Source organism: Caretta caretta, chromosome 27, assembly GCF_965140235.1.
Source record: "Caretta caretta isolate rCarCar2 chromosome 27, rCarCar1.hap1, whole genome shotgun sequence".
Taxonomy (NCBI): domain Eukaryota; kingdom Metazoa; phylum Chordata; order Testudines; family Cheloniidae; genus Caretta; species Caretta caretta.
Window position 1 is genome coordinate 8443889 of NC_134232.1, and position 27278 is coordinate 8471166.

Below are 27278 nucleotides of genomic sequence, written 5' to 3' on the forward strand. Positions count from 1 at the left end.
ACAGAGCCCCCTATTGTCTGCTGGGGGAAGGGCTCCAAAGCCGGCCAGAGCAGGACCAGGGAGGGTAAACGGGAGATGTACGTCGACCTCGGTCCTGGCCCCACAGGTCCCTCGGGCACGAAGAGCTCCCATTGAGGGTTAAACTGCTCCAGGCCTGGGGGCCGGTCCCCTGCCCCAGGAGGGCGCCACGGGGCCCCGTGTTTACTGTCAGCACAGCCCGAGTGCTTTTCAATTTACTCTGAACACAAGAGTCACTTGGGACAGGAATTCGGGGGTGGGGCCAGAGGGAGTCCCTGGGGCCAGAGGTTTATAGAACGGAAGCGCTGGGAACCTGTCCCTTCTCTCCGCCTGGATGGTGGCCGGGGGGGCGCTGAGATCTCAGGTAGGTGGGATCTACCGGACTCGCTGCCAGGCCTCCTCTCACCCGTACACACCTGGGGCGGCGACTCAGGGGGACGCGGGAACTGGCCCGGCACATCTCAGGGACGGGGAGAAGGTGTGGAAGGAGCGCCCAGGGTGCCCATGGGGTCTGGTCTAAGGGAGGGAACCAAGCCAGGGGAGATGTAGTTTGGGGAGATCTGTGAGGCTCTGGCATTGTCTCCCCCAAAAAGAACGGAGGGAGAGTCCCCTGGCTTGGAGCTCACCGGGGCGCTGGAGAACACGCTGTGGTCCTGCTGGGGCACCTCCAACCTTCCCTCTCCTCAGCTTGCTGCGATGTTGGATCTCCCCAGCCGCAAGCTAGGGGCATCCCCCTCGGGGTGCAGGCGTGGGCTGGGGGAGCGCGTGTCCTGGGCGCTCCTCGGACGTGCCTCCGCACCAAAGCCCTCTCCCCTCAGCCCGCTCCCCAGTGCCCAGTCGCTGCCGGGACCGGGAGAGCACAGGGCGGCGTTCACACCTGCTCTGGTTCTGTCTGCCCGGCAGGAGTGGGAAACCGGAGGCACCAGAGACAGGAGAACAGGCCCCCTGTGGTGGGGCGGGGGGACCAACGTGGGGTGACACCACCTCCCGCCTGACCCTCTGCTAGAAGAGCCCCAGAAAGCCCAGGTGTCTAAACACCCCTCCTCATGGAATGGGGGGCCCGTCTGCAAAGCCAGGAGCAGGCACGTGCCCTGTATGTATGGCTGGGACCTGGGTCTGGGCAGCCCCTGGGCTCTATCTGTATGTTGAATAGAGTCCCTCTGGTGGGTTGTCTCTGCCCTTCCCCCCCAAGCCCGCCCTGCCCCACACTGGGAGGGTGCTATCTCCACCCCTCCCCAGCATCTGGGCTGTGTCTCTGGGGCTGGGAGCAGGAGCTGTGGGAAGGTGGCTGTGGCTGGGATGGAGCCCTCCCCATGGCTCCAGTGCCGGACTAGCCCCCCCACGGGGGTCAAGGGGCTGGCTGGGTGAGTGGCTCCGGGGCCTGGCTAACAGTGAGGTTGTTCCATACTCAGGTTCCTCCTCATTGGATCAGACCCAGGAGGCATCAGGGAGCGCGGGGTTCGCCCACCCATCCACCTCCAGCCGGGGTACACATGAGGTGAGTGGCCTGCCATGCTGGGACCCTGTGCAGCGCTGCTCCTTCGGGGTGCAAGGCCATGGCCCAGTCTGGCCCCATGGGGAGAGGTTAGACCCTGCTCTGATCTGAACCCAATGGGAAGGATGCTCCGGGAGCCAGGGAGAAGGAGGGAGAGGAGAGGGTTAGATTGGTGTGGGAAGAGAGAGAGAGACCTTCCCAGAGAACCATCAGAGCAGGAGGGAGACCCTCCCCAGAGGAACCGTCAGAGCAGGAGGGAGACCCTCCCTGGGGGAACAGGCGGAGCAGGAGGGAGACTCTCCCAAGGGAACAGGTGGAGCAGGGAGGAGACCCTCCCCGGGGAACAGGAGGAGCACGGGGAGACCCTCCCCAGAAACAGTCAGAGCAGGAGGGAGACCCTCCCTGGGGGAACAGGTGGAGCAGGAGGAAGACTCTCCCAAGGGAACAGGCGGAGCCGGGAGGAGACCCTCCCCGGGGAGCAGGGGAGAGACCCTCCTCAGGGAATTGTCCCAGCAGGAGGGAGACCCTCCCCGGGGAGCAGGGGAGAGACCCTCCTCAGGGAATTGTCCCAGCAGGAGGGAGACCCTCCCCGGGGAGCAGGCGGAGCAGGAAGGCGTCCAAGGCAGTAAGTCTTGTTTGCTTTATAAACACACGGGGTGCAGTTCGGGGACAGCTGCTTTCCCAGCCATCACTCAGCCGCTTAATGACAGTTCAAAGCCCTTTTTTCCTGGGCAGCTGGGACAGTTCATTTCCAGTTACTGAGGCAATTTCAGACTGGTCTGAACTGCCCCTGTGTGCGCGAAGCTGGAGGCAGCCGGTCTGGGGAGGGGAGAGGCAGCACCCAGTTCCCCCAGTTTGACTGACTGCCCATGCTGGTTTTGCTCGGTGGGTGCCGGCGATGGGGGCTCATGCCCTGCCTGGAACGGGCACCGCTTTGCTTATGCGACGGCCAGCAGGGTAGAGCTCTTCCAGCACTTGGGGGGCAGGGGAGGGCAGGTGAACCGGGTTGGCGATGGGGAGATTTCACCCCTTTCTCTCCCCTTTTTCTCCTTCCATTTCTGTGCCTGTTCTGCCGAACCAAGAGTTCTGATCAGACTTGGGAGGCTCATCACGGGGGTTTAGTACACTCAGCCACCCCTTCCAGAAGTGTGGACACCAGGCCAGGCCAGGCCAGGCCGTCCAGCAGCTGCATAAAAAAATCCCCTTTATATTCAGCAGAGCCCAGCTTGTAATCACATCTAACCCCCTCCCCAAGGGGGGAAAAAAGGGGAAAGAAACAGGAAGGGCCTTAGGGAGAGAAAGACGTAGAACAACGAAGATTCGGTGACGCCAGCCGGCTGCTGGGAGGCAGGGAGCATGCTGGGAATAGACCGGTAATACCACTCTTGCTTTCCGAGGCGTCCGGTGGGGGGCCACGTACTCTGGGTCCCACCCGACAGCAGAGGGGTCGGAGCGCCTCCGAGTGGCTGCAGGAGTTCACAGCCTGATTCTCTGCTGGCGCCGCTCCTCTGAAGTCAAAAGGGCGCCGCTCATTTAGCCAAGCTGAGGATCAGGTCCAGAGAATTTGCATCAGGCCTGGGGAGAAGGGGAAGATGGGGCAGAAAGGAGAGATGATACCACTGCTGCTGAGCCTTCCTCCTGCTTCAGTCATGTCTGTTCCTGTTGCTCTTGCCGAAATAAGCAGCAGATCTTTCTCCCCACCATGTGTCCAGGGCGGTGTTTCCCCACCTAGCTCCATCTCTGCCTTCCAACGAAGCTGGAAGGCAACACATTTTAAATTGATACAAGGCCATACTTGTTTACCCAAAGCCTAACTCTCCTGTGGAACTCACTGCCACCAGATGTCACTGAGGCCAAGAACTCCCCAGCAGTTCCAAAGGGATCAGCCATTTCTGTGGATAACATGAGCATGCACCCTTATGTTACACATGGACAGAGGGTGCTAACACTCCTGCTTCAGGCCAGAGCCAGCCGCTAAGGCCAGATTTTCCACAGAGCTCAGGGCCGGACTTCCCTAAGAGCTCCATTCCCGTATAGGCACCTAAATAAGAGCCAAAGTTTACAAAGTTCTCACCACCCAGCATGCACCTGTGCTCAGATGATTTGAAAATCTGGCCCGAACCACCTGGGGATTGGGAAGAACCCTGGGCAGGTTATCCCATGACAGTCAACTAGGGAGTTTCTTGCACCTTTGCCTGAAGCCACTAACACTGGCTCCTAGACAGATCCACCCTGGCTATCCCGCCGGATCTGTCAAAGCCACCAAAGCCTACGTAACATAATCATTAGCCAGACTTGTCTTGTCTCCCCATGGGCTCTTCATGGGTCCATCTCATTCAGAATTTCCACCCCAGCCTTATTGCATTGCTAGTTCCCGCCCTCCGGAGCCATCAATTAAATCACCCACTGTCACTTGCCTAAACCCAGCTGAGGGAAAGCTGGACCCTGGGTTATTTTTAATACCTGGTGAGTTGCTCTCTCCAAGTTTTGATCTTCTGAGGGCTCAAATCAGCCAGGGATTGAATTCTAAGGAGGGCTCTGTGCCTTCCACCTTTCTGGCTTGATACTGGGAGCAAAGGGGGCATAGGTAAGTCCAGGCTGACACGTCCCGCAGCCTCCCGTGGCAAGTGAATCCATACACTGGAATAATGCGATGAGCCCAGAAGGCATCGGGTTCCTGGGGCTAATTTGCTGTGGACTCCGAGGCGAGGGGTGCCCTGGAGTTTAGGGAAGTTGATCACCTCCCAAGGTCTAGGTGGGCTCAGATTGGGGTGGATGTGTAGCCCTGGGCACTTCCCAGCACTGCGGGGGGTGGGGGCAGGATTAGGGTCTTTGGAAACTTGTCCCCTCGTTTAGAGGACGTTTTACTGTCTGGTCCATTTCCATGCGGTGCTAACCTCCCTGCCCCACACCCCTACAGCTAGACCTCGCTGCAGCTTAGAGGTTCATGGGGACTCGAGTTCCTAGGGCAGGGGGAAGGGAGTTGGATCATTGCATCCCCTTGATGCACCTGCCTGAAGGCACCCAACTCCCCTTGGCCACCCATGGGAATCGGGCATCTGACTCTCCTTTGGAACAATCCCCTTTGCTCTGCTCCTGTTGCGGAGCGGGGCAGGGGTGGAGTGGCAGCCCGTGTGTGGGACCCCAAATCTGACCTCTCATTTTGGCAGCTTTAGTGGGTGGAGATTGGGTTGTGGGCGGAGCCTGGAGGAAGTTTGCAATCCTCCCTCTCAGAGCTATAGGTTCAGGCTCTCTGCATACTCAGGCAGGCATCAATCACCACACTCACATGCATCGCCACTGGATTATTGGGGATGCTGTGGCCACCTCTTTGGCTGCCCACCCCAGGAGAGAATCCCAGCCTGCTCTCCAAGGGCTCTGTCCCATCCGCTCTTCCCTTCCCAGGCATATGTGGAGTTACAAGAACTGGTCATGGATAGAAACAACGAGCTGCGCTGGATGGAGGCCGGCCACTGGATCAAGCTGGAGGAGGACTTTGAGGAGGCAGGGCACTGGGGGAGGCCGCACCTCTCATACCTGACATTCCGCAGCCTGCTGGAGGTGCGCAGGGCCTTCACGAAAGGTGAGGAGGGGGCAGCGGTGATCAGAAACAATGCTACAGAGGGTCAGGGGGGAAGGGGAGAAATGGACAGTGAGCCAGTCAGAGAAAGATAATAAAGAGTCAGGAACAAGGGAAGAAGAGAGTGAATGGAGCAGGGGTGACCTAGGAAGAGTGAGCCAGATCTTGGCCCTTCAGTTTAATTTTATGGGTAGCATCCGGATGATATTTGTCAGTGGCGTAAGTGAGGAGCGCGACACCTATTGCACTGGAGAGGCACATGCTTACACCAGCAGCCAGTTTGGCCCTATTGATAGGAAATGCTGCACCCAATTGGCCATTGAGCCCAATATCCTGCCTCCACCAGGGGCTAGCGCCAACTGCTTCCAAGGGAAGTGCAAAGGCTCCAGTCACGGAATCTGGAATAAGCTGGGAAATTCCTTCCTGACCCTCATTGGCCAGTAATTGGCTTGTGCCCTGAAGCAGGCGGGTGGAACACGTTGCACGGGGAGAATAGATTCAACGGTTTGGTAGGTCGGAGAGGGGTGGGAACTGGAAAAGAAAGACAGACGATGGAGTGAAAGAAGAGAACAGAGCCAAGACCCAGAGGGCTTGATGCTGTCGCTCCCGGCACCTCTGCCCTCACCTACTCCCAGGCAAAGCGCTGCTGGAGGCACCCCGGCCTCGCATCTCCTTTGCTCCCAGGGCAGAATCGGAGCCAGAGGGAACAGAGAGCACGTGAGACGCGGAACAAAGTGGGAAGGGAAGGAGGAGTTCAGGGTGGATGGACAGAGAAGGGGGATCCCATGCCCTGGGTGAGCCAATGACTAATGGCTTGAGCAGGGAGGGAGGACTTCAGCCCTAGTGACCTCCGCCCGTCTCCCCCAGGCACTGTCCTTCTGGACCTGCCTGAGAAGTTCCTGGCAGGCATCACCAATCAGCTGATCGACCAAATGATCTATGAAGGGCAGCTCAAACCACAGGACAGAGAGACGATCCTGAGAACCCTGCTGCTACAGCACAGGTACCGGTCCTCTGCCACCCGCCCGGAGGGCAGCGAGGGGATGTGCTGTGGCCTTGACTTCTTTCTGGGGGAGCTGGGAAAGGGGGAGTCCGAGGAGAGGAGGGGCGCTAGGGGAATCCCAGCATCCTGGCTATTCCGATTGGGAGTGTTTCATCCTGCAGGCCCCTTTGCACAAGTGCCAGTCCCATTTACGCAGGTGCAAATGACGATGCAATGTGCAAGATTGTGGGAAGGTGGCGGGGGGAGGGAGGGAGTAGAGGAATTGGGAGAGCTTTGCCTGCTCACCCCCCCCCCCCCAGATACAACAGTCTTCTGCTTCCTTTGCTAAACCGCGCAGCATTACTGGGTGCAGTTAATCAGCCACCATGTCCCATCCCAGAGGTGGCCGCATTGCAGTAGCTGGTGAAGTGATTCCTGCGGCCAAATCCCAAGAGGTGTTTGTAATACTGGAGGTTCCTTTGCAACGAAATGCTCAATCAATATTAATTTATTAATTAGGGATAATTAACAATTATTTGGTCAATGGGATGTGGGGTGTGGGGGGGGGGCGGGTAGAACAAACCCGTCCATCTGCTTGGGCAGTGTCTCCCGCAGAGTGATATGGTCTGGGTTTTTTCCTCCCCCTTTCTGCAGCCACCCAGATGAGTCTGAATCCATGGGGACCCTTTTCCCAGGCCAACTGGAACGAGAGGGCACCAAGGACGAGGTCACCTCCCAGCCGCTCATGCAGGAATATCACCAGATCGAGATGCAGACGCTCACGAGCACAGAACAGGCAAGGAGATGGTGGGAACAGGCCCCCAGCTTGAGAACCTCAGGACAGCCATTTATGGGGGGGTGGGGAGCAGCAGGTGGCAGAGGGACCCACCAAGAGCTCGCATCTGCGGGGCCTCCTGCATCATGCCAGGTGGCAGCCGGTGGAGTCCCACCAGGCGGGACCTGGGTCTGTTGAGTGAATGAGCAGCAAGGGACACCAAGAACCTGAGGCTGAAATCCAAGCACAGTAGGAGCCCAGCATGTGCACACAGAGGTTGCAGCTTCTGGAGTGAGGGCATCTCAAGGGGGGTTGCTCTCAGCGCTGGGGCTGGTCCAGCTGGGGATGTGAGCCGTGGGCATGGCCACAGGTGGGCTTAGCAGCGCAATGGAGAGAAACGCGGCTGATGACACACCTGTGCCCTGGCGGGGGGGGAGGAGGGGAGGGTGGCCCCCCGCACGATGAGAATCTCTGAATTTGCGTCTCTGCAGGAAGGGCCCCGGGGGCACGCCCCCAGGAAGCAGCTCCTCGAGAAGATCCCGGAGGATGCCGAGGCCACGCTGGTCCTCGTAGGTGAGCGTGACCCTCTCCTGCGTCCCCTGGGGCTCCTGAGCCATGCCACATGCCTCCACCACGGGGAAGGGGCTGGGCAGGAGGCCAGATCCAGGTGGCTGCTCTGGAACCAGCTTTGCTTGGAGCTGGGCACCAGGATCCAGCTGAGCAAGACCAGTTGTTGGAGGGGAGATGCCACTCGGCGCACAGCAGAGGCTGGCCTGGGCGGGAGGGGAGGCCCCACGTTCTGGCTTTTGTTGTCTCGTGCACTTGGGCAGCTTTCTCTGTGCCCAGCTGAAACACTGTTTTGCTTGCGTGTCTGGCTTGATGTAACCTCGCTCACTTTGCTCCATCTCTCTCTCCCTCTCTTTCCCCTCCTGCTCTCTTTCATCCTCTCCGTTTTGTTCCCTTTCCCTGCCCCCACCCTCCAGCCCTTTGCCGGTGCTTGGAACCCGTCCCCCTCCGCCTGCCCTCTGTGCCGAGCCCCGCCAGTGACCTCCCTGCCATCCCGTCCTCTCTCTAGGCCGTGCCGCCTTCCTGGATCACCCCACCTTGGCCTTCGTGCGCCTGAGGGAAGCGGTGGAGCTGGACTTGGTCCTGCAGGTGTCCGTCCCCGTGAGGTTCCTCTTCATGGTGCTGGGACCCGACTCCCCGCACATCAGTTACCATGAGATCGGACGGGCCGTCTCCACCATGATGGCAGAAAGGGTACGGCGGCCTCCCGAAGACTGGGGATCTGTGCCCATGACACCCCCAGGCAGCGGCTCCTTCCCCGCCTACATACAGAATAGGATATCAGGGCCCTACATCCCACTCCCTGACAGCCACCTCTGGCCCTGTCTCAAACACACACGTTAAAGGCCTCTGGCCTTCCCGCTAAGGATAATACCTCCATCGTAGCCAGGGGGAGGCATTGCAGAGCTGGAGGGAAAAGACTTTGCCTCCTGCCCTTTCGGGGTTGGAGTGAGGAGCCCACGTTCTAAGGGCCTGATCCCAAGCTCATGGAAGTCAACGGGGGTCTTTCCATCTACTCCAATAGACTCTGGGACAGCGCCACCGGGCGGTGCTGGGTGCCGTGACCCAGTTTGCTCACCGCGAGGCACTCCCTCGTGGCCGGCCGTGGGGTAGCAGCTCTCTCACTGGGCTAGCGCCCCCGGACGATGGGCACGCTGGCATTGTGGTCATCTCTCTGTCCGTAACTCAGCCCTCCGGCTGGGTCACTAGCTTCAGACTTGCCCTTCCGGGGGGGGCCCAGCCAGCAAAATGAAAAGCCTCAGAAATGTCTTTAAACACAACCAAAAACCTTTCCCCCCTCTCTGGGCCTCTTCTCCAGCCTGTCCCCTGGTGTAGACAGTGCTCTGTCATGGGCGGGCTCCTCCTGCGGACTCAGCTGCTGCCCCTCGCAGGGGCGGGTTAACCGACTGGAAAAGCTCTCCCGTTGGTGTAGCAGAGTTTTCCCTGAAGTGTTAGCTGCACCGGCCCAGCGTTTTCAGTGTAGACCTGCCCTGAGCTGCTGGAACAGGATATAGGGCAACAGGGAGCCCAGCTGGCCGGATGGTTTAGACGGGCCTTAGCTCACTAGTGCCCCACTGTGATGGAGCGGTCCCAGGGGTCCCAGGGGTAAGCCATGGCAGTGCCCGTGCAGGGAGTCTCGCTGCCCTCCTGAGCCTCCCTCTCCCCTGGCAGGGGTTCCGTAGGGACGCCTACCTGGCGGAGGAGCGCCAGGACCTGATAAAGGGTGTGGAGGAGTTTCTGGATTGCAGCATTGTCCTCCCGCCCTGCGAGATCCAGAACGAGCAGCTCCTCAGGAGCCTGGTGCCCATGCAGAAGGAGCTGCTGCGGAAGAGGTACCTGCCAGACGAGAAGAAGCCGGAAATGAAGATCTTAAAGGGTATGTAGGGCCCAGTCTGGGGGCAGCATGTAGGTTCTGGAGAAGCTTCTTGTCCTAGCCCTAGAGGCCCCCAGCTTGGTAGATGGCCGGTAGATGGCTGGTGGACAGCCTTGAAAATCAAAGCAGCGGGACCCCTGAGTAGGACAATGGAGGTTCTTCTACCTCCTGCAGACCAAAGCCACCACCCCTGGTCCCTGCCCACAATGGTCCCTGCCCACCATGGGAAGGATCCTTTGGGAGGGCGATGCATGAATGGGGCAGCGCTGGGGGCGGGTAGAGGTTTATTGGGGAGCAGTGTGGAAGAAACCCAGGGCAGAGGGAGCATGGATGTTGAATTCCAATGCCCCCCGGGGCGGGGGTCAGGGTCAGGTTTGGTGGCTCATTGCAGGGGTTGGGGGAGAGCCTGACACTGAGTACATTGCGGGGAGCCCCACTCTCCACCGAGGAGAGGACAGCACCTGGAGATCAGGGTTTGCAGGCTGGTGCTGCGTGGACATGGAGCTGAGCCCCGATTGCTCTGGAGACGGTGGCCCCTTGGGGCCAGGTGTGGGGAGAAAGCCCAGGAGAGAGTGAAGACAGAGGCTGAATTTCCCCCTCACTCCTGGCATTACCTCCCCAGCCTGGCCACGGGTGCCTTTGTCTCCCTGCAGATCTAGGCCTGGCAGACAAGGCCCTCGAGGAGGAGGATGACCCCCTGCGGCGGACTGGCCGGCCCTTCGGGGGCCTGGTGAGGGACGTCAAGCGCCGCTACCCCAAATACCTCAGCGACATCAAGGACGCCCTCAGTGCCCAGTGCCTGGCTGCCGTCATCTTCATTTATTTCGCAGCCCTCTCCCCGGCCATCACCTTCGGGGGCCTGCTGGGTAAGTGGGACCCAGTTGCTGGCCCCCAGGGAACCAGGGTGACTCCCTGGGGCCCCTGCCCCTTCAGGCAACCCCAGACCCGCTCTGGAGAGTGCCCTGGTGGGATCAGGAGGGTCCCTGGCCCACGGGGGTCCCCGCCCCTCTCTGCTGACTTGCACTGTTGTTTCTAGGGGAAAAGACAAGCAACATGATAGGGGTCTCGGAGCTGCTGGTCTCCACAGCCGCACAGGGCATCATCTTCTGCCTCCTCGGCGCTCAGCCCCTGCTGGTGGTTGGCTTTTCGGGTCCCCTGCTGGTCTTTGAAGAAGCCTTTTTTAAGGTAGGTGCCCTGGTTCCCTCCTCTAGCCCCGCATATGCCCATTGTCCCCCCCCCCACCTGCCCCGCAGCTTGATCCCCCGTGTGGCTTTGCAGGGAAAGGTGTGGCAGGTCCAGCTCTCCCTCCCATAAGGCCCCCCTGGCTGCCTTACACAGCCCATCCCCTGGGGCAGAAACCTTCCCGGAGCCCAGGCCCCCAGCACCTGGGGAGCGGGAGACCCATGACTCCACTTCCCAGCTTCATACCCGCTCCCCCTGCCTGAGGATCACTCCAGCCCACAAACCCATCCTTCCCAGTAGGAGGCGCTGCCCCCTCCTTCTCTGGGGCAGCCCCCACCCCCTGGGACCACCGGAGCCATGAGCCCATGGACAGAGCAAAGCCCAGCAGTGCCCAGGGCCATGCTGCCAGGCCACAGCATCCCCAGCCATTGGGAAGGAGGCCAAGCCGGGGTTGATGGAGCTGCGGGGTCCCAGGCTGGATGGCAGGAGGGCGTGGGGTAGTGGTGGGGAGAATGTTGTCACGGAGTCCCCGGGCGATGCTCTGGAACTGCTCCCCATGAAGCCAGGCAGGACTCTGGGGAAGTCTCCTTTCTGGGAGCAGACTGTCTTCAGGACACACAGCTCACCCAGCTTCCACCTTCCTGGGTCTGACCTCGGAGCATTCAGCATCCTCTGCCCCTCCGTGCGCTTCCCCCAGCGAGTCCGCCCAGGCAGGGTCCTGGGGAAGCCAGAGGGTCCTGCCCCCCAACTCTGCAGTCAGACGTGACTCTCAGCCAGCCAGTAAAACAGAACAGGTTTTTATTAGACAACAGGAACATGGTCTAACACAGAGCTTGTAGGTGCAAAGAACAGGACCCCTCAGCCGGGTCCATTTTGGGGGGCAGTGAGCCAGACAACCACGTCTGCACTTCATTCCTTGTCCCCAGCCAGCCCCAAACTGAAACTCTCTCCAGCCCCTCCTTCTCTGGGCTTTGTCCCTTTCCTGGGCCAGGAGGTCACCTGATTCCTTTGTTCTCCAACCCTTTAGCTCTCACCTTGCAGGGGTGAAGGCCCCAGGCCATCAGTTGCCAGAAAACAGGGTGTCGGCCATTCTCTGTGTCCAGACCCCTGCACACACCTGTCCTCTAGGGCTCTGCAACGATCATACACCCTTACCCCACCACCTAGATACTTAAGAACTGCAGAGGGGAAACTGATGCACCCCCACACTATTCAGAGGAAACATTAAGAACAGTCCCGCTTTGTCACAGATGTGCAGGAAGGACTGATCTGTCCAGGCTGAGCTGGGCTGCTAGGAGCAGGAGCTGGGGGAGCTGGGGTGAAGAGGTGGTGGGGGGAGGCAGGGGTTGGTTAGGAGGGGAGGCGGGATAGAGTCTCTTGGGGGGCGGAGTTGGGGTTGGGAAGAAGAGTGTGAAGGGTTTTAGGGGGAGCTTGGTGGGTCCGGGCCCTGTCTGGTCCAAGGTAGAAGTGGAGATGAGACCAGCTGAGAGGCCACCGGAGGAGAAGGAAAAGGACCACAGGAGACTCAAGCCCTGCTTTGCTTCCCTCTCGCCCCCAGTTCTGTGAGAGCTACGGCATGGAGTACATCGTGGGCCGGGTCTGGATCGGCTTCTGGCTCATCATCCTGGTGCTGCTGGTGGTGGCCTTCGAGGGCAGCTTCCTGGTGCGCTACATCTCACGCTACACCCAGGAGATCTTCTCCTTCCTCATCTCCCTCATCTTCATCTACGAGACCTTCGCCAAGCTCATTGCGGTAATGCCGGGGCGGGGAGGGCCACCCCGCGGCTCGGTTCAAAGAGGCTTTATTGCTGTCACAGTGCAGGTTGCCCAAGAGACAGACCCGGCTGGTATCTGACCTGCCCAGGGTGGGTCCCTTGAGCGGGTTGGGTCCCTTTGTCCACTGTGTCCATCCCCGGCCTGGTGGCAGGTTGCTCCGTAGTGCTACTCTTGTAATGTTCTGCGCATGTGCATAGGTGAGTGGGTGATTGTGCACATATGAAGTATGGGGTGGGGGTGCATGGTTGTGTGATTTGGGGTGGAGTTTCACACATGTGTGGATATAATTCATAGCATCGTAGGACTGGAAGGGACCCCAGGAGGTCATCTAGTCCACTCCCCTGCACTCAAGGCAGGACTAAGTATTATCTAGATCATCCCTGACAGGGGTTTGTCCAACCTGCTCTTAAATATCCCCAATGATGGAGATTCCACAACCTCCCTGGGCAATTTAACTACTCTGACAGTTAGGAATTTTTTCCTACTGTCCAACCTAAACCTCCCTTGCTGCAATTTAAGCCCATTGCTTCTTGTCCTATCCTGAGAGGTTAAGGAGAACAATTCTTCTCCCTCCTCCTTGTAACAATTGTGTTGGTGGACGGGATTACTTGTGATTGTTGGGTCTGTCAATGGGTGGGTAGGTGGAGTGCAGCAGAGTGATGACTCACCGGCACAGCACCTCCTGCTGGTTGTCTGGGAATTAGCTCTTTCCAGCCTCGGAGCGCCCTCTAATGGCCGGTGTCTCACCTGCCTCAGGTCCCCGTGTCCCTCCCGGAGCCATTGCCCCTTTCCTTGGGGTTCTGCCCCCAGCAGTACCCCCACACTCTGGGTCTCCTCTCCATAGGGCCCTCTATGCCCACCTTGCCTCAGTGGCTACTGCCAGTCGTCATCCAGCCCCCTCTCACTGGGGCAAACTGCAGTGTAATGGCCACTCATCACTGGCAAGGGGGTTGGACCATCTGCCTATGCCCGGGCTGCACCTCTGCAGCCCCAGTACCTGCCTTGGGCCTTTAACCAGGCCTCAGCCTGGGGGTTTACCAGGCTGGAGCTCCCCAGCTCCTCTTGCCCTTCCCCAGCCCTGCTCCGCTTCCGGTACCCTGTGCTCCCAGGCAGCCAGATCCTTCTCCCTCCAGGGCTGGAGAGAGACTGACTCAGATCCTGGCTCTCAGCCCTTTTAAAGGGCCCGCTGTGGCCTGCTTGGGCGTGGCCCCAGCTGTGGCTGCTTCCCCAATCAGACTAGGCTTTTCCCACCGGAGTGGGGAAACTGCCCCACTACACGGCGGGATGCCCGTCTCTAGGGATGTGTAACGGACCCGGATGTGATCGTGTGGATACACATGGCTGTGGGTCCCTATGGCTGTGCGGGTACGTGTATAGAGTGTTTGCAGATTGCATGCGTGAGTACGTAATGCGTTCACGTATAAGGCGTGGGCGTATGGGTGTGTAACAGAGCATCACGTGGACGGTGTCTGTGCGGCATATATGCATATGTTTGCCTGTCATTTCATGCAGCACGCGTGGGGGGGATGTCTAAATTAGGAAAGTAAGGGGCTTTTTTACACATGCCAGATAACATGGTAGCACCAAAACAGGTTACTGCCTTGTGTAGACAGTGCTAGTCGTGTTTAACCACGTCCACTGGCCGCGATCAACCCTAGCCTCTCGGGCACGTCGTTAACCGGGACGGTCCTTGCCGGCTGCACGCGCGAAGTGACCGCTCGTGTTCCTGCTCTAGACAAGCCCCTTTGGAAACCCTGCCCCTGAAGCTTTGCTGGCATCTTTGCCACATTTCACTGACCCGTTAAAAAAAATAATTTGGTCGCAGGAAGTGAGGTCACAGAGACACGGTTTCCATAGAAACTGAGAGCGAGCGAGTGAGTGCAAGAGTGAGCGAATGGGGGAGAGAGAAAGATACAGGAGGGAGAACAGGGAGAGAGATGGAAATGGAGCCCATCTGATAAGCTGCTTTTCCTCCTCCGCCGCCATTCTGTGCCTCAGTTTCACCCAGGGATGCTAATTCTAGGCTGCAACATGCAAATCCCAGCTCCAGTTTATGCACTGGGAGACCGCACCCCCCGTGTCTCCGAACCCCCCAGCCCACAGCAGCATGGCACAGGCTTTGCTGGTTCTGCACTGCCGTCAGGCCTGAGATCGGGCTTCTCGGTCTGTTTGGGCAGAGCCAGGGATGGCTGGAAACCACGGCGGGCTGGGGAAGAGAGGAATCCAGCTGTGGCAGCTTGTCATTGTTGGGTGCCCCTGGCTGATTCCCAGAGAGGAGGCTCTTTTCAGATGTACACACACACATATCACACAGGGAAATCGCACAACTCACAGACAGATGGACACACGCACACACCTGGACACAGAGAGACACACACATCACCTGGACACACACAGACAAGTCACCCAGATACTCACCACGCTCAGACATTCAGACGGGCACAGTCACAGTCACGCAACACATGGACACACACGCACACGGAGCACATGGACACACAATGACACACACAAACCCACACACAGACTCACTCACGGCAGTCAGCTGCCCCATTGGTTTCCCACTCACTGGAGCTTTGTTTCAAATGAAACAAGGAGGATATTGATGCTAAAAATAACGCCCCTTTCCCATCCTTCACAGCAGCTGCCAGCTGCTGCCGTTCCCTCGGCGTTCCCATGGCCCACACCCTGACATGCCGGTCCCTCCTGCCAGAGCAGGGATAGCGCACCAGACACGCAGAGAGGTGTGCTCCTAAAACACAAGCTGCAGCACAATGCAGCTGTGCGTCAGAGTGCCCTACGGACGGGCGAGGGGGAAGATACAGAGGGACGCAGCTAGGCCACCCTCCTTACTGGGACAGGATTATCTCTGGCCCTGCATTCTCCAGGGCTGGCTTTAATCAGCCCATGCAATGGGGCTCCCCCCCTTCCCAGAAGGGGGCAATGCCACAGACTTAGGGAGCTCACTGTCAGGGTTTCCTGGGTACATTGCTGGGTTTCACCCCATCCTTCCTAGTTACCCCACCTCCCCACCAGAGCCTCCCCTCCGTGCGCTCTGGCCCTGCAGGTGCATGGGGACAGTTATTCAGCCCCCTCTCTTGGTCACCACTTAGCTATGCCAGGTGTATGTAACAGTGGGCCCAGGGGAGTTAGGTGCCCAGCTCCAATTGAATTTCAATAGCATTTGGAGGAGGGGGGTTGTTTGAAAACCCCATCCGGGCATTTGGTTTTTCCATTTGGTTGGTCCTGTCTGCGGCTGCCCGTGCTGCATTTGGGCGCGGACACGGATCGGATCACGAACACAGACAGCGGGCAGGTGGCCAGCCCACGAGGGGTATCAGGGGATGCCAGCAGCGGCACTGAACCCAGTACAGTGCAACTGGGCCCTGATCCACGCTCTGCTTCGTTGGTCTCCTTTAACGCTGTGGGAGGAATGGGCTCCTGGAATAAAACCCCGTAAAGGGCTGGGGCAGGGGAGAGGTAGCCAGGGGTGGCAGGTGCGTGGGAGGCATGGGAATGGGACCCGAGTCTAAACCCTCTCTCTTTTCGCAGTCCCCTCCCCACCCCCATGCCATAGCAGCCTTCTGTCTCCTTGGAGGCTACGGGGTCACACCCCTGCCATGGGGGGCAGTGAAGACAGGTCAAGTGGGGAGAGTCCAATCTGTCTCTTGCCTTTCCTGTGGGATTTCACTTCCCCTTCTTTCCCCAGTCAAGCCCTTCCCACGCCCCCTGTCTGGGACAGCTCCCCTCCACTGAATCTCAATCCCACGGGGATCAATAGAAATTGTAGCCTGTGAGCCATCCCCCAGGGATGCCCAGAAACTGTGCGGGGGGGGGGGGGGGCTGACAGTGTCTGCTCTAGGCAGGAAAGAGGGGCTGGGGTTTTTGTCCCAAAGGGATCATGCTCTAAGATTAACCCAACCCCGCCACTGGGTGGCCCTGTGAGGAGGGTGGCACAAAGCCCCGGAAGGGGAGGGTACCGCTGCCCCTATGAATGGGCTGAAGCAGGAGCAGGGCTCGGGGTGGGTGGGGCTCTAGAGAAATGGACTCAGGACCATCCTGCGATTGCCACCTGCCCTCCATCCTGCCTCCCTGACCCGCTGGCTTCCTCCCCAGATCTTCCAGAAGCACCCCCTGCAGAAGAGTTACGGGTCCAGAGACCCGCAACCCAACACAGCCCTGCTCTCCCTGGTCCTCATGGCCGGCACCTTCTTCATCGCCTTCTTCCTGCGCAAGTTCAAGAACAGCGCTTTCCTGCCCGGCAAGGTGGGTCTCAGCGCCAGGCCCGGCCTCCTGCTGTGGCTCCTTCATACAGCCCCCGGGGGAACCACATTGCTGGGGCCCCACTCGCCCCGTTGTCCGACCGTGGGGCTGGAACCTGGGACTCCCAGCACTAAAAGTCACTGCGACTTGGGCTGAAGGCCAAGGCCTCAGCTGGGACTTTTTAACCTGAGCAGCGGGTTACCTCCTCTGCACTTCTAGGGTAGGGTTTGCGGAGCGGCTCCATCACCAGAGCGGGAGGATCCCCCCTCACCCCACGGTCCGTGCAGTGCCCAGCCCAGCTGCTTGGGAGGGGGCAGGATTTGGGACTAAACTTGTTGGTTTGGGTTTAAAGTGGCTGGGGGATGGGCGTTAGCGAAGTCAGGTCTCTCCCTAGGGCAGCCATGCCAGCTTGCCACCTGCGGGCCTCCCCAGCCGTGCGTTTCCTCCACCCGCGAGTCGCAGCCCAGGCCCCGTTCGGTCCTCAGCCTCTCTGCTCAGCCTGCCAGCCAGGGGTATGTCCTGGGATCGGGGCCCGGCCCTGAGACCCGCCAAACCCCTTTCACCCAGGCCGCCAGAGAGGCAAAGATGCTTAAAAGGTCACAGAGGCCCTGGGTCAGGTCTGCAGATGGAGGCGTCCACTGCCCTTGGGGGCGAATGGCTCCTCCTCCGCCCACGGGGTCTGCTCCTCGCCTCCTGTCGCAGTACAGCATGGGCTGGTTCTTCACCTCGATGGACAAAGGAGCTGGGTGGGAGCCTTGTACCCGAGAGCAGCCAGCCTCTGCCTCTCCCTCCCAGAGCAGCCAGTTCCCCTCTCTCTTCTGGGGCTTCTGCACTCATCTGTAGTTGGCCAGCATCCTCCACCCCAGACATCTCCACGGTCCTCACGCTCCTGGATGCTACGCAGACAAGCCGCTTCCTCCTGTAGCTCTCTGACCTCCTTTCTGAGGGACTCCACCCACAGACCCCTCTCACACCCAGTACTTCCCTCCTGCCTGGCTTTCACCAGCAGGGACATGCAGGCCGCTTTCCCAGCAAGTCATGGCCAAGGCTTGGGGGGAGCTGCCGGGGTCCCCCACCAGACAGGTGCAGGCAAAGGAAGAGTTATTAGATCTGAACTGCTGACCTCAGGGTGAAAGGCTCATTATTCCATTCCCTCTTGCTGCCAGTTCACCAACTTGGGCTGAACCTACAGGCAAAAGCCCCTCGAGTCCCCTTCCTAAACCCACTGTGAGCCAGCCAGTCCCCTTGACCTGCTCCCAGATTAGACGCAAGGAGGTGAGAAGCCCTGTGTACCATCTCCTAGGCCCCACCGGGTGAGCCAGTCCCCCCACACCTGGGGCCAGATTGGAACCAGTGCCCCCTCCAGGTGAAATGGCCTGTATCCCAGACCCTGCCCCCAGCATTAACACAGTGGCTGTTTGATTCACACAGCTGTTTTTCCCTAGCTCCGGCGCGTGATTGGTGACTTTGGGGTCCCCATTTCCATCTTCATCATGGCGCTGGCTGACTTCTTCATGAAGGACAACACATACACCCAGGTGAGTGAGTGGAGAAGGGGAAGGGTGCATTGATGCATGTGGCCCCAGCTTTTTGCAGGGGCCAGATTCGGCATGAGCGGTCGGTATTGGCCTGAGAATGCTCACGATCTCATGTCTGTGTGTGTCGCTCCTTCCATCCACTTTGCAGACTTCACTGACGGTGGACAGGGTGCGGGCTAGTGGTTTGACTAGGAGACTGGCCCTCAGGACTCCTGGTTTCTAAGCCTGTATCTGAGAAAGGAACGTGATTAAGGGGGGGCTATGCTGGGATACTCCCGTTGTGTAGACCCAGCCTACAGGAACAAAAGGTTTTTCTCCAGTGCTGAAGGAACAAGACCTCGCTGAACAATGATAGGTAGATCAACAGAAGCGGTTTTCTGTCAACCTTGCTGTGTCCACATAGGTCAACATAGCTACGGTGCCCAGGGGGGTAGATTTTTCAAGCCCCTGACTGGCAGATCTATGTTGACCTAAATGTTTAGTGTAGACCAGGCCCTCACGGGCTACAGCAGGGGATGGGGCATCAGGACTCCTGGGTTCTGTTCCTTACTCTGGGCATGGAGTGTTGTCGAATGATTAGAGCTGGAGACGGGGCATCAGGACTCCTGGGTTCTATTCCTATGTCTGCAGCCAACTGGCCATGTGATCATCCGTGAGTCATTTCACCTCTTGGTACCAACCTCCAAGGGCAGAGATAATGAGGTTGCATTAATTAACTGCTCTGCAGAGTGCTCAGATGAAAGGCATTAGAGAAGGGCCAGTCTCCATTTTGGAGCGCTCCATGCTGGTGACCTCTCAGGGCCCCACGCCCATGCTCACCCTCTGCTGCAGACTCCCGGGTGCTCTGTCCCTTCTGCCACTGCCTGGCTCTGGATTCGGGCATTTGGATCATTCATCTCTCTCGGTCTCTCTTCCAGAAACTTAGCGTTCCTAAAGGCCTCCAGGTCTCCAATACAACTGCCCGGGGATGGTTCATCCATCCGCTGGGGAAAAACAAAGACTTCCCAATCTGGATGATGTTTGGTGCTGCCCTTCCTGCCGTCTTGGTCTTTATCCTCATTTTCCTGGAGTCGCAGATCACAACGTAAGGCCGTGGTTCTCAACCAGGGCTCCGGGGCCCCCGGGGGGCTGCGAGCAGGTTTCAGGAGGTCCGCCGGGCAGAGCCAGCATTAGACTTCTTGGGGCCAAAGGCAGAAAGGCGAAGCCCAACCACATAGGGCTGAAGCCCGGTGCCCCAAGACCCGCCACCCAGGGCTGAAGCCGAAGCCTGAGCAACTTAGCTTTGCGGGGTCTCCTGCGGTGTGGGGCCCTGGGCAACTGCCCTGCTTGCAGCTGACCTAATGCTGGCTCTGGCTTTTATATGCAGAAAGCCAGTTGTTGTGGCATAGGTGGGCCATGGAGTTTTTATAGCATGTTGGGGGGGGCCTCTGAAAGAAAAAGGGTGAGAACCCCTGACGTAAGGGACTGGAGGGTGGGGGAGAGGGAGAGGGAGACCTGGAGATTGGGGCTGCGAAAAGGAGTGGTGGAGAGATGGAGACACAGCAGAGCAAGCGAGAAGAAGAGGAGGAAGGGATAGAAAAGAGGAAGAAAAGGAGGGATGGAGAGGCAGAAGAAGAAAGAGAAGAGCTCCGACCTTACTGCTGAAGAGATCCTGGGGGCTCCATCCCTCTGCAGATCTGAGGATTGGAAGGGCTGTCCTCTCTTCTGCTGCTTCAGGGGGGTGAGAGCAGGGAGGCTGATGGGGTGAGGAGGGATGGATGGGCACAATCCTTGGATTACAGCGGATGCTATTTCACCCTCTCCCCCAGGCTGATTGTGAGCAAGCCCGAGAGGAAGCTGGTGAAGGGTTCGGGTTTCCATCTGGACCTGCTGCTGATTGTCGGCATGGGAGGCATAGCCGCGCTCTTTGGCATGCCCTGGCTCAGTGCCACCACGGTGAGGACCATCACTCACGCCAACGCCCTGACAGTGATGGCCAAGGCCACCACCCCTGGGGAGAAGGTCCATGTCCAGGAGGTCAAGGAGCAGAGGATCAGTGGGCTCCTGGTGTCCATCCTTGTAGGTGAGTCTTTCTAAACGGGCTTTCAGGAGGGCACCATCCCAGCAGCCTGGATGGCTCAAGTGGGCTGGGAATAGGATGATGGAGCACGGCCCCTCTAGGTGGCTAGTTCAGATTCAGTCCCTGTGGGCAGTGAGCATGGCTGTGTTTGCGGAGATGGTCGTGGCCCAGTTCCTAGCAGGACCAGCATCTGTGGTGCAAAAACTACAGCCATGGATGGCTTCCCTCTCAAGCAAGCAGCCAAGGACAGATTGGCTGCGGTGAGAACTTGCCAGGGCGGGGATGAAGATGGTGCTGAGGGGACAAAGGAGACGTGCTTTCCTGCAGCCTCTTCTGTGGCTAACAAGGCGTCTCTTGGGACCTTTCCCTGCGCACGTGAGAAATGGGACAATGCAGAGGAATGCTGGCCCGGTGCTGGCACGGAGGTCCGGGCTGGGCTCTTGGCAGCTCTCCAGCTGGCCCGTGAAGGGAAGGCTCACCCTCCAGCCAAGCTGGCGTTTCTAGGCCACTCCATTCTCACAGGGACGCCTCTCTCCCCGGCAGGTCTCTCGATCCTCATGGAGCCCATCCTGAAGCTGATCCCGCTGGCTGTGCTCTTCGGGATCTTCCTCTACATGGGGGTCACCTCCTTGAACGGGATCCAGCTTTATGACCGCATCCTCCTCCTGCTGAAGCCACCCAAGTACCACCCCGACGAGCCCTACGTCAAACGGGTGAGGGCGCTGCTCCTCTCTGCTTCGTTGTGGGGGGTTTTCCTTGGCTGGGTGGGGTGGCAACAGGCTCTCCCAGCTGAGGAAGGGCAAAGGGGACAGGTCCTCCCACGCTCTCCGCTATCAGGTGTGTTGCAGACAAGATGGGTGTCGGTACCGCACAGCTCTGGCCTGTTTGGTCCAGAACTCACATTTGGTTGCAGCTCCTCAGACTTACGTGGCTACAGGGAAAATTTCCCAGGAGGCCCCAGGACTTGGGGGACCCTAATGGCCCCTCTGAGCCACAGCAAACTGTGCACAGATCCCGTCTGAGTCCTGAACTGGCAGGGGCCACAGGGCCCGACGGAACCTAGCTCCCCACACAGGGTCTGGCGGCTGGAGAATCATAGAATCATAGAATCATAGAATATAAGGATTGGAAGGGACCCCAGAAGGTCATCTAGTCCAATCCCCTGCTCGAAGCAGGACCAAATCCCAGTTAAATCATCCCAGCCAGGGCTTTGTCAAGCCTGACCTTAAAAACCTCTAAGGAAGGAGATTCTACCACCTCCCTAGGTAACGCATTCCAGTGTTTCACCACCCTCTTAGTGAAAAAGTTTTTCCTAATATCCAATCTAAACCTCCCCCACTGCAACTTGAGACCATTACTCCTCGTTCTGTCATCTGCTACCATTGAGAACAGTCTAGAGCCATCCTCTTTGGAACCCCCTTTCAGGTAGTTGAAAGCAGCTATCAAATCCCCCCTCATTCTTCTCTTCTGCAGGCTAAACAATCCCAGCTCCCTCAGCCTCTCCTCATAACTCATGTGTTCCAGACCCCTAATCATTTTTGTTGCCCTTCACTGGACTCTCTCCAATTTATCCACATCCTTCTTGAAGTGTGGGGCCCAAAACTGGACACAGTACTCCAGATGAGGCCTCACCAATGTCGAATAGAAGTCTTGCAGGGGGCATGATCTAAGCCAGCCCCTCATGTGCTAACTCACAGTGCTGGGGGAGCAGGGGCAGCGCATTGGCCAGCCCAGCCCTGAGGCCGCTGGGATCACAGCACTCAGCACCAGTCTTATCAGAAAGGAGGAAAGATCATCCCGCTCCCACTTGGGGCCTGGAGGGGCAGGGCCAGGGCAGACTCGGCATGGACCATCCACTGCCCAGATCACCTGCACGGAAACCCTTCCTCTCTCCTGTCCCCAGAGACCCTCACCTCCCCAGTCCCAGGCTGCAGATGCCCCCTGCTTCCCCAGGTCTGGGGAGCAGCGGGGAGACACCCCATTCCTCTCCCTGGCACGGATCTGAAGTGTGGGGCATGCAGAGAGGGGAGGTGCTTGCTCTTGGTGCTAGACTCTCCTGCTGGTTCATGGGATCCTGTGCATCAAGTGGGTTGCAGCTCTGCCCAAGCGGGGTACGGGGGGGTGCTGTCTCAGGGGTGGGGGCCACCGGGGCAGCTCTGAATCTCCCCGGCTTTTGCCTTAAAGGTGAAGACCTGGCGGATGCACATCTTCACGTTCACCCAGATCATGTGCCTGGCCACCCTGTGGGTGGTGAAGTCCACCCCGGCCTCCTTGGCGTTGCCGTTCCTCCTCATCCTGACGGTGCCCCTGCGCCGCTTCCTGCTCCCCAAGATCTTCAAGGACATCGAACTCAAGTGTGTAGGTATCCATTGCCCCACATCCCAAGCCTTTGCTCCAAGAGGTGGGAGGGGAGGACATGGAGGAGGTGGGGAGCAGCTCCCTGATAGAGAATCATCAGAGAGGAGGGCGCTTCCCAATTCCTTTCTGGACAGCATTTGATCTTCCATCCCCATCCTCCAGCACCCAAGATGTGAGTCCCATTGCCGTGCCCTGAGAAGAGAGCCACACGACTGGGCAGGGCAGGCCCTCAGGGCTTCCTGGTTCTCTCTGCTCCTACCCCCCATCCCACGAGAGCCCTAATGGTATCCTCGCTTCCTTCCAGCTGGACGCAGACGATGCCGACGTGACCTTTGATGAGACAGAAGGCCGTGATGTGTACCATGAAGTGCAGATGCCGATCTGAGCCCCTGCTTTCTTGTGTCCTCCATATAAGGAACAGAGGGTTCCTTTCCCAGGCTTTTCAGAGAGCCCAGAGTCTGGGTTCAAAGAAATGTGTGTGTGTGTGTGTGTGACACACAGACACACACACACGCCAAGGAATCTATGTAGCTACACACACACACACACACACACACACGCATTACATGCGCTTCCGATTCTGTAGCACCACAAAGCAACTTTACAAGACTTCAAAACCTGACCTGGAGGACAAATAGTGCTTCCAAGCTGCATCCAGACTGCTAGAGATGGGCACCCAAGACGTGGACTCCGTTCAGCGCTGGTTCAGCAGCTAAGTGACCCGGGAATATATTTCTCTTTTTTTGTTTTCTTTTTATGGCTTGATCTGTTGTACCCACCTGCTGGGATAAAGGGCCAGCTCTCCGGGGAAGAGGGAATCTTGGCTCTCATCTGCTTGCCCGGCCGTGTATGTACCGCTACACAGACGGGCATGTGGTCTGGTGCTCCCTTTTGCCTCAGCCCCTGGGTAGTAATGATTCCTGCCAGATTTCATTTTTCTACAGACCGTTAAAGAGTTAATCCCACTGGCAGGGCTCTTTGCAGACCCTGGCCCTGGTGTATGTAGCCCAGGGCATACAAAGCAAAACAGTAAGCACTCAGCCAGAGTCCGAGGAGATGGCTTGGAAGGGCTGCTTCTCCTCCCAGATGAAGAAGGCGGCTCCAAAAGAGAGCAAGGAAGAAGGCAAGTGAGGAAAAGCCAAGGTGGAGAGGCAGCCTTTAGAATCACCTTGTGGCCATGGAACCAAGGGAGCACCAAGTGCCCGTCAATCCGGGGTGGCCTCGGGCTAACAGAATCCAGGTTGCCACGGTGGAGGGATGGGGCTAGCCGAGGGATCCATCCTGCAGCCTTCTGCACAGGGAGGGCAGGGTGAGAGGGGAAGTCAGGCAGGTTTTGCCCAGGAGCCTGAGGCTGGGGTGAATTCTCCCCGACCTCCCCTCCCACCAGCTTCCGAGCCCTTTCCCGGACAAACTTTGGTGCTAACCGGTCTGAGGACTCTGCTCAGACAGGACCCTAAGCTGTACATGTTGCTCCTTTATACTTATTTCCAGGGCCTCTGGGGCACTTGCTTGGGAACTGAACCGGGCTCCCCTGGTTCGGGGCTCACGTTGCAGCCAGGCCTGAAAAAAAATGTTACCGGAGGGGGACAAAGCGTTCGCTGATGGCCCTGGGATCTCCTGTGTGCAGGCAAAGTGTGGCTGTGGCTGGCACCATGTCCAGCTCAGGACGAGAGGATGGGGGTTAGAATTCTGCGCTCTCATCACGGATGACATGTAATTAGCGCCTATAACAAGTTACTTTAACAAACCCCTTTGCAGTCAATAAAGGGCTGGGTAGAAACCGTGGCCAACCCCAGATGCTCCAACATCCTCACCCCCAGTCCCCATAGATCTCCCAGGGAAGGGAAGGGAAGGGAGCACTAGCTCCAGGCAGATGCTGTATCCTCAGCCTGGCCATGTTACTAAGCTGTGTTCGAATCCCGCTCGGGCAGGATTTCCCCCAGAATGTGGCTCCCTCTGACTAACACAATACAGCATCGCTGACCTTGGGCCAAGTGCTGAGTGGTGTAAGCAGGTGCAGCTGCCGCTGAGCCCCGCTAGGGTCGTGTTCACTTACACCAGCGCTGGATTGGATCCCTTATATAACCTGACACGGGTGCTGCTTTTCCTTACTGCAGCAATTTCATCTGGACAGTGGCATGGGTGGGACGTCCCAAGAAGGGCTCAGAGCCTCCAACAAGCACAATGAGAGTGGAGGGTGCTCAGCACCTTACGGGATCCAGCCCGTGTTCAGATCCTTTTCCAGCTGTGCAGAGGATTGCACCTGCTCTGCCCTTTCTCAGCATCCCTCCTCGAGTCAAGCCCTCCAACGATCTAAGAGCCCATGCAATTCTGCATCCATGTAACTCTGCCAATCAGACCAGACTAAGGCAGATCTGAATCAGGCCCTCAGTCTGTGAAACATCACGAGCTTCACAATCTTTGTTTGTATGATTTAGTTAGTGTAGAATAAAGACTTCAGGCCAAATCTTCAGCAGATCTAAATAATCAGCGCTTCACTGACTTCAAGGAACCCAGCTGGTTTTCTTTTGTTTGTATTAACTTATCATCTGTCCCGGGGAATTCAATATGTAAATAGGAAGAGGATAAATTTATATATTTGGCATTAAGAAAATAATGATAAAATGGATCTTAAAAAAAGAGTTTTATAATGCTTTTGTAGTTAGAGTCTATGTAAAAAGCAAAAAAAAAAAAAAAAAAAAAGAGCGGGTGAAATGACCTGTATATTTTACACTAGTGATAAAGGATGTTTGTAATTTATTTTTTAAAAAATGTATTTAAAAATATTCTGATTGTGCTTCTGCCTTGTAAAAGAATGCTAGGGGATGAGGAAGGGTATATGTGCATGCTTGAAAGAATCCCCCTTGCAGAAAGTTGGGGGGACCATTTGATAGTCTAGGAAGAGCCAACGTGTGGCTCTTGCATGCTGGAGGCTGTGTGTGCCAGTCTAGGAAGGCTTTTTTAAAGGATAGTTGTAGAGACAGATTTAGGGACCACCATGTCCACTTTAGTGTTTTTAAACTAATATTAATATACTTTTTTTTTTTTAAATCCATTTTGTTTTCATTGAAACATTCCCCTGCTGTGGCTGCCACCCAGCCAGATTCTGATCTGTTAGACCCATACAAATCTGGAGCAACTCCTTTGACATCAGTAGAGATGATCTGGATTCTTACCAGGGCAAGTGAGATTAGAAGCTGACCCCACAGCCCAGCTGCTAGGGCATGAGAACCAGGAATTGAAATTGACTAGAAGAAATAAGGTTAAACCAACTAGTTGGTTGTTTCCCTCGCCGCATTGTCTCTAAAATGAGTGAAATGCGAAAACAAACAAACAAAGAGCATAAATAGAGATAAGTGGTAGAAATTCTTTCAGGTAGAATCATCTCAGGGGTTATTGAGAACGTAAAGAAGAAATTTGTGCTTTAGAAATTATGAGCCTGCCTCAAAGCCCACTGAAGCCAATAGGAGTCTCTCCATTGACTCTGATGGGTGTTGGATCGCATCCTCTATGATTTGTTGGGTTTTTTTTAAACCAGATGATGCCTCCTTTATAGGGCCGGACCATGCAAAGTGCTGAGCAGCTCCTGATAGCACCTTGCGGACTCCAGCTGATAGTTCTTAGTCCTGACACTCCTCTCCCTTACTCTGGTTTAAAGCAGGAGTAACTCCCCCTGAAGTCAGCAGAGCTGCGTAAGCATAAAACTGGGTAAGGAGATGGAGACTCAGGCTCCTTGTGTTTAGGTGGCCTCTGGGGGGACTGTCTTCTTTGGAGGAGAAGCCCCTCCATGCACTGGAAGAATGAATGGGGGCAAGTAAGGGTGTGAGGTGAATGAGGCAGCACCACCTACCTCGTTTATTAAATGCTGGATTCACTAAGGATTCTGGATCTTTGGCAAGTTTTTTAAAAGATAGACTTGAACATGAATTGAATGGTGTTTAAAAAAAAAAAAGAAAGAAAGAGAATGGACTGATTCTGCTCTGTGTAACTCCAGCTTTACCCTGTGTAATGCCACTGAAATCAAGAGTCACACTGGCTTGGAACCGGAGTCAGGCCCAAAGATCCCAGAGCTGAGCAATAAATGATGTGAATGGAACTCACTAAAGGGCTTAGAGTGTGTGCATGTTACAGTCTTTTCCACATGGGGAAGGTGGTTTTGCAGGATTTGTTGCTGCCTGGTGCTGGTAGCAAGAGATACTAAGCGTAAGTCCAATTTTCAAACTGGATACGCTCAGCTAAGGCACTCAGTTCTACATTTGGCCTCTTGAACAGGCAGTTAGTTGCCTAAACACCCCTGTAAGGTGCCAAGTGAGCCCAGTTGGCTCAGATGTTTAAGTGGCAGTGTGCAAGCCAGATCTGGAACTGAGCACTGTGTGTGTGAGAGAGAGAGAGGAAACGGTGATCACGTGTGGGAATGTATTTGTGTGTGCGAAAGAGATTGTGTGTCTGTGCACATGGCAGAATTCTGTCTACTTAACTATTGATTAGACCATGAGCAGAGGCTTTTCCCCTTGTGAGAAAAAAGGATAGAAAGGGACCGTAGGACAAAGCTGACTTTAGTGTGAGAATCCGGCCTGCACTGTACCTCACTCGGACCATTGTTGTCTGGCCCGTGTGGCCCAAACCAAACCTACCTTGAGATATATTGTGTTAGGATTATTCTGTAGCCTTGTCACCTGTATGTCAGAACTAAACAGAATGTTGTGTGCTTTGGTTTTTCATGAAATTAAAAATAATGCACCTCTGTATGATGCTTCGAAAAAAATAAAAAATACATTTGAATGAAAAAAACCACCTGGAGAAATTATTTTTTTG

General features: G+C 56.9%; 1 protein-coding gene across 3 annotated transcripts in view; it reads left to right on the forward strand.

Annotated features, from left to right (window-relative positions):
• Positions 1–27254, forward strand: part of SLC4A1 (solute carrier family 4 member 1 (Diego blood group)) — a 41055-nt gene extending 13801 nt beyond the window's left edge. For 2 of the 3 annotated variants that reach the window (XM_048830273.2, XM_048830274.2), the window contains exons 4-20: positions 1431–1516; positions 4919–5096; positions 5961–6096; positions 6730–6871; positions 7342–7423; positions 7926–8110; positions 9089–9293; positions 9944–10156; positions 10327–10475; positions 12031–12225; positions 16362–16511; positions 17954–18046; positions 18964–19130; positions 19855–20108; positions 20649–20818; positions 22290–22463; positions 22768–27254. In XM_048830273.2, coding sequence (XP_048686230.1) covers positions 1431–1516; positions 4919–5096; positions 5961–6096; positions 6730–6871; positions 7342–7423; positions 7926–8110; positions 9089–9293; positions 9944–10156; positions 10327–10475; positions 12031–12225; positions 16362–16511; positions 17954–18046; positions 18964–19130; positions 19855–20108; positions 20649–20818; positions 22290–22463; positions 22768–22848 — 2660 coding nt within the window. In that variant the 3' untranslated portion in view covers positions 22849–27254. The remainder of the gene's footprint in view (positions 1–1430; positions 1517–4918; positions 5097–5960; positions 6097–6729; positions 6872–7341; positions 7424–7925; positions 8111–9088; positions 9294–9943; positions 10157–10326; positions 10476–12030; positions 12226–16361; positions 16512–17953; positions 18047–18963; positions 19131–19854; positions 20109–20648; positions 20819–22289; positions 22464–22767) is intronic. The other variant, XR_007353847.2, reaches the window with a different exon arrangement.
• The last annotated feature ends 24 nt before the right edge of the window (positions 27255–27278 follow it).